This window comes from Fulmarus glacialis, unplaced genomic scaffold, assembly GCF_000690835.1.
Source record: "Fulmarus glacialis isolate BGI_N327 unplaced genomic scaffold, ASM69083v1 scaffold26379, whole genome shotgun sequence".
NCBI classification, from domain to species: domain Eukaryota; kingdom Metazoa; phylum Chordata; class Aves; order Procellariiformes; family Procellariidae; genus Fulmarus; species Fulmarus glacialis.
Window position 1 is genome coordinate 50,292 of NW_009235615.1, and position 6,000 is coordinate 56,291.

Genomic DNA, 6,000 nt, shown 5'->3' on the forward strand with positions numbered 1-6,000 from the left:
CCTCACACAAAGACATAGAAATAAGCTCCGTCAACTCAATTACCCTCGCTCTCTTCCTTTGAACTCCCTGGTGTAGTTCACTTCCCGAGGTAATGGAACAGAATTTATGTTTTCAAGCCTTATCAGTTTACATACCTATACTCAGATAACATGTGTGGATGGAAGACGCATTAAGTTAAAAGATTAAAATGAGAACACTTGTAAAGCTTGATGTCTGCAGTGGGTTTCTTTTTCAGTTTTAAAGTCACACAAGCACAAAACCATATCTAAAACTCAGAGGTGGCCGTCGTTTGAAGAAAGCTTTAGGGTCAGGCTACAAATGTCAAGTCAGCCAGGGTTCTAACTTTTTTTGGTTTGTTTTTCAAAGATTAGAAAAAATAGTTATAAGAAGCTTTTTTATCAGTTGGGGCAGGGGGATGTTTATGCATCTAACTCAAATGCAGCAGCCCCTTCTCTGATTCTCTCTCTCCTGTTTGAAATCATAGAATAATCCCCAGGACAAGTAACGCAATTGCATACATAGAGAAGCAACATTAGGAAAGTATTTTATGTATTTTTTTGCTGTCCTTGCATGTGATTTATTAGCTGGAGCATGGAAGAAAGCCAGCACACATGGCCAGTTTGCACTCTGCAAGACGCCAGTTCAGGAACTTTTTGCAGTAATTAATCTAAACCATAGAATTAAAAACTTAAAGCAGCTATAGCCAACTGCAATCTTCACTTTCTTGTTTCTATTCTCATGGCAGGAAGTTGCAGAACCACTTCTAGACCTGAAGGAAGGAATGGACCAACTGGAGCACAATAAAACTTTGGGATTTATCCTTTCTACTCTACTAGCCATTGGGAACTTTCTGAATGGAACCAACGTAAGCCTGATGTCCCAGCATTTCCCCTGCAGCTTTTTCTTTCAAAAAACAAAAGTCAAAACCATTATGACAGTTGCAACCCAGTATTTATTTTGGACCAGAAAAATAATTTAGAAAACAGAACCTATTTTTTCTTTTTTATTGTGTGTCAGGGTGCTCTTTGCCTCCTTCAGCATAACCTGAAGGACATGTGGAGCTAGGCACTCTTCTGGTGTAACTCCCTTGAGTTTGGTATTGGTCCCCATTCAAATTGTGAGAACTGTGTCATGAGTCATTTCACTGCAAATGGAGTGATTTTAGGCCTGCTCTTCAGCAAGTTAAAAATAAATAAAAGTAGTAAGTTTCTTCTCCTGAAGGATTATTCTTCTTTCCCCTCTGCCCCTACTTGGTAATCATTTTTGTCTACTAATCTGCATGGGAAAGAAAAAAAAACATTTTTATTTTTAATTTCTTCCCTTTTTTCCCCTTTACAGGCCAAAGCTTTTGAGTTGAGCTACCTCGAGAAGGTTCCAGAAGTCAAGGACACGGTGCACAAGCAGTCCCTCCTGCACCACGTCTGCACTATGGTGGTGGAAAAGTTCCCAGACAGCACTGATCTGTATTCAGAGATTGGGGCCATCACTAGGTCAGCCAAGGTATGTCTAATGGGTAAATATATGTATGTTTTTAAAAAGCCTCTTTAAAGTGAAATATTTAAGATTTTATTTTATTCTTCGATTTTGTTCCTCCCTGGTCACAGCACTTTTTATGAATGTGGATTCATTGTGTCGTTCCCACTGAATTTAAAAGATGCCAGTACTCCCTCTTCTGAGCTTTATCTCTGTCTGTCAGGTGGTTTCCTTATCAATGCACTAATAGGCAGCCACATTATGACAGCCATTTTAATGTTATATGCATTATTAATGTATATAACTATTAGAAACTATTTTCAGGTTAAAACTTTATTTGGCCAGTATCTTCAAATATATTTATTCTGTGGTTTGGGAGAATCTCTTTTTTAAAGAATATGCCTGATTGTATTTTAAGGGCAATGGAAGGAATGAACTTTTTTGGTAATAAAATTGTTTCCAGAATGAAAGTGTCCTTGAAAGATTTTGTTTAATTCCTTTTCTGTCCTCCTTCTGACAATAATTTTGATGATTAGGAGTTAGGGAAGATAAATAGAAATAAAGGAAACTTGTGGCAGCATCTCTTTTTAAAAAGTGGTAATCCCTTGGCTAATGCATAGGTCTAGTCAATGGCTCACTTTGGTATGCAGATTATTTATTACTGCTGCTAGCAGGCATGATAGAAACACTAACCTCACTCTTGGAGCTCTCAGAGTGTGAGATTTCATGGATGACCCTTAAAAACAGTATATTACTTGATTAATGGAGTAAACGTGACAGAATGTCATCAGGAGATAACAAACATGAAAATTCTGGTTTGAAGTCATGTCTCATGTGAAAATGGAAATAATTACAGCAGATAACACTAGTATCCATCTAGTCCAGTGTATTGATTCAGACAGTGGCCAATACCAGCTGCTTGAGAGGAGAGCACAAGAAGCTGCAAAGGAGGAGGAAGATCTCTCCTAGAAAAATTTTATTTCATGAGGCATAATACTCATTATATGCATCAAATGGAGGAATGATTTCTTTTCCAAAAGCCACCTTGTTTGGATGTTGGGAAAGGGTGGGGGGATGACACAATTTTTAAAAAACTGCAAAAATAAAATCTTACTTTGGCTCTTAGCGTAGGTCTTGTGACAATGAATTCATAATCTAATTTTGTCTGCTCTTGAATTTGCCAGTTTCAGGATTTACTGTCTGGATATATTGAACAGTCAAAACTCTTTTTATCTCTCTGTTTCATAGAATAACTTAGGTTGGAAAGGACCTCTGCAGGTCATCTGGTACATCATCCTTTTCAGTGCAAGACCAAATTAAACCAGGCAGCTCACATCCTTGTCTAAGTCTCAAATAATCCTTCTACATCTTTTTTTTTGGAGACCATTTCCACACTTCTTCTCCATCTTACCTTTTAGAATGGGTTAAATGATAGCAAACACAGTATTCCAGCCTCTCCTTATATGTTATATGCCTACTATGTTTGTCCGTTCTGCTTGTGCTATCTTTTGTTAGATGTACTGAGATTTTCTTTATGTTTTTTGACTGTTGCTATCCTTTTGACACCAGTTGTCTTTGAGCAGTTTACAAGGACATTCAGGCAGTTTCCTGAGCTGATCGGGCAATTCAGAATTCAGCCCAATGCACAAAGGAGTTCGATACTGCCTGCAATGCGCACTTCATTGCAATCCACAGTAACGACCATGATCTGCTGAAGCAGATTTACTGCTTATCTCTCAAACCCCTAACAATCTTAAATCAGGACTAATCTGAATAATTTCTTGCCATCTGTAGATTTTACCTTCTCGGTGTGCTTCCTTCTTTCCAGATAATTTTGAAATACAGAGTATAAACCGTGAGACACCTGCTGTTAACCCTGTCATCAGATGAGAATCAATATGTATTCCTTCTTTTCTTTTGCTCTCTTAACCTCACACTTCATAGGTGGCCTCCCATGAGGCTCTTGTAAAGATACTGAAAGTCTAATTTTGCTTACTTGCTCTTATCTGTCCACTATTTTATAAACATATTCAGAATCTAGTGATTATTTTGATGTATTTAATTTCCTGTTATTCATCCTTTCAGCCAGGTTACCAGGTATAGTAATAAAGCTTGGAGCTCTACAGTCTCCTGAATCAACCTTGCTGCTTTTGTAGATAGGTGAAACTTTTGCTATAATCTGATTCTTTAAGTTACTAAGTGTAGTGAAAGCATACTCATTTAAGCCAGTGGTTCAATTTCTTTATTTTAATTGCTGTCAGAATTCTTGTCTTCTGCTTGTTTAGTGCTTTGTAAGCTATCATCCTCCTCCAACACATTTGTTTCTACTAGCAAGTATTCGAACCTTGCTATTAGTTCACGTCTATTAAAAAATAAAATACAGAAAAATAAAAGCAGGTACCAGAATAGGTTTCTCCCCAACATCCTCTGTGGTGAAGCTGGATGAAGAGAAGTCATCTTACTTCCCTTCCCTAACTTTTGTCTTCCTCAGTTTCTTTCATCCCCAGTGATCCAGGACCTCCTACATATTTTCATTTTTTTGGATACCATAAAGGAATTTGTGGCTTTTGTTTTATATCCTTAGATATTTGCTCTTTGGATTCCATGCCTGTTCTCCTAATTTCCCTCTTGTACAGCCTATGTTTAGGCTCTGTTTTATTGCCTTCACTGAGGTTGGTTTCTCATGTTTGGAAGGTTTTAATTTTTTTATGTTTTTTTTCCTTTGAGTGATTCTTCATCTCTTAACATTTAGGTATATTGGTTTCTCATTTCCTGCTTCTTCTCTTTGTTAAGAAGTTATTTCACTTTTTTTTTTAGATTGGGACCAAGTTAATCGCTAAAATGAAAATCACCGTAAAAGAGAAGAGCCCTTGTTTTCCAAAATCAACACCACCATGTATGGTGTACTCTCAAGTGAATCTTCTACTTCTATTTTTCAGTCTTAGAAAGTGGAAGAAAGCTTAACCTAATGGTGTCACTTATAAAAAATTTTTAGGTCTAAGAGCATACAAAATTGAGCAGAGTCTTTCAGTCTGTGGTTTGCTGATCGAGTGGCCCTGCCCAAAGCGGACAAAATTCTGAAGAGGCCAGACAAAATCACATTAAGAGAAATTATAGCCTTAACCTTCCTCGTGACGCCCAAGGTCTCCCTCCTTGGGATGTTCCTGCATGTGTTATACCACTGATGGATTACTGTAACAAGCTCTATTCCCACTTGATCATAGCTGCCACAAATCAAAGAGTTAGGACATGGAAGCCATCCAAGCTGCCCTCTTCAAGGGAATGTTCACAGACAAGGCAAAATCTTGGTTTAGAAAAGCTGACAGGAAAGGAGAACTAATATTTCACTGTGGATTAGGCTGTATTTTGAGCTCCATTTTGTCTACAAACATCTTTCAGAAACCACAAAGGCTAAACAATTTCCATCCTGTAGATAAACAGAGATGCCCCTTCCCCTGAGATGGACATCATATGAGAATTTCCTGAGCCTTAGTTCATGAAAAAAAAACCATAAAGAAAACAGGCTGCCTCACCAGAAGAGAGTTAGAAAGACCAGAAACAAAATGGTGTAGTTATTGCAAAACTTGTGGCTTTTTGTTGAAGGACTGAAGTCATAAATGGCAAAAAAAGCAGACACAAGTGAAAAAATTACCAAAAAATAGAATTCTAGATAAATAAAAGTATTCATAGTTGTATAAAAATATATAAGATCATGCAGGGCCACTGATTTTTCAGTATCCCATGATTAAAAGCACTTGCTTTTTTCTTTTTTTTTTTAAACATATTTTAAGTTGTTTTTTCACTGGAGTTGTACCAGAACTGATGTACCTAGAACTGAAGCAGACCCCCAGATTCCTGCAGTTAAACTCAGTATTGTTCGTAGAAGTTTCCTTACCAGTACGGCAAGGAGGGGTTGCATCAGCTCTCGTATCTTTTCTGTTACTGAAAAAAAAATGTATTCTTATTAAAAACGTTCATCTTCTTTCTCATCCCCATAAATATTTTTCCCCATGCATCTGAAAGCTGGCCAGCTCCATAAAGTAAACTAGTAATTGTCCTTTTCTTCCCCTAATTTTAATTTACTTACAAAATGCCAAACTTCTGGATGGTTTTTAACCCCTACAGCAAGACTCTTGGATTAGTTGCAGATACTAGGCAGTGGAGAAGCAGGCAGCTTTTAAAAGTAAGCAATAGGAAATATTAACAACGCTGAGGAGGGGGCAAGGATTGCTGGTGGGAAAGAACTTAGAACAAGACTAAGACGTACGCAGGGGAGTAGGAGGCCTGCAGTTGCCCTCTGAGGGACTCAGCAGGGAGGTGTGGGGAGAAAGGAGGTGGCTGAAGCAGAAGTGCCATTCTGGCGTGCTCTAGGTTCTGCTTGATACGCTGGAAAGCAGAGAGAGCAGAAAAGAAAAAAAAAAGTAGGGAAGATCATGCTGCCTCCCACACTGCTTCAGTGGGATTTCTCTTGACTCGCTTGACAGGAAGTATTTGTGTGCAGTTATCATTCAAGTATGCTTTCCCTA

General features: G+C 38.0%; 1 protein-coding gene across 1 annotated transcript in view; it reads left to right on the forward strand.

The window, feature by feature from the left end:
* The window catches only part of FHOD3 (formin homology 2 domain containing 3), a gene marked incomplete at both ends in the record, with an annotated part of 54,234 nt that overhangs the window by 39,928 nt on the left and 8,306 nt on the right, over positions 1-6,000 (forward strand). The window contains 2 exons of the mRNA XM_009586097.1: positions 747-866; positions 1,340-1,501. Of these exons, the coding sequence (XP_009584392.1) occupies positions 747-866; positions 1,340-1,501 (282 nt within the window). The remainder of the gene's footprint in view (positions 1-746; positions 867-1,339; positions 1,502-6,000) is intronic.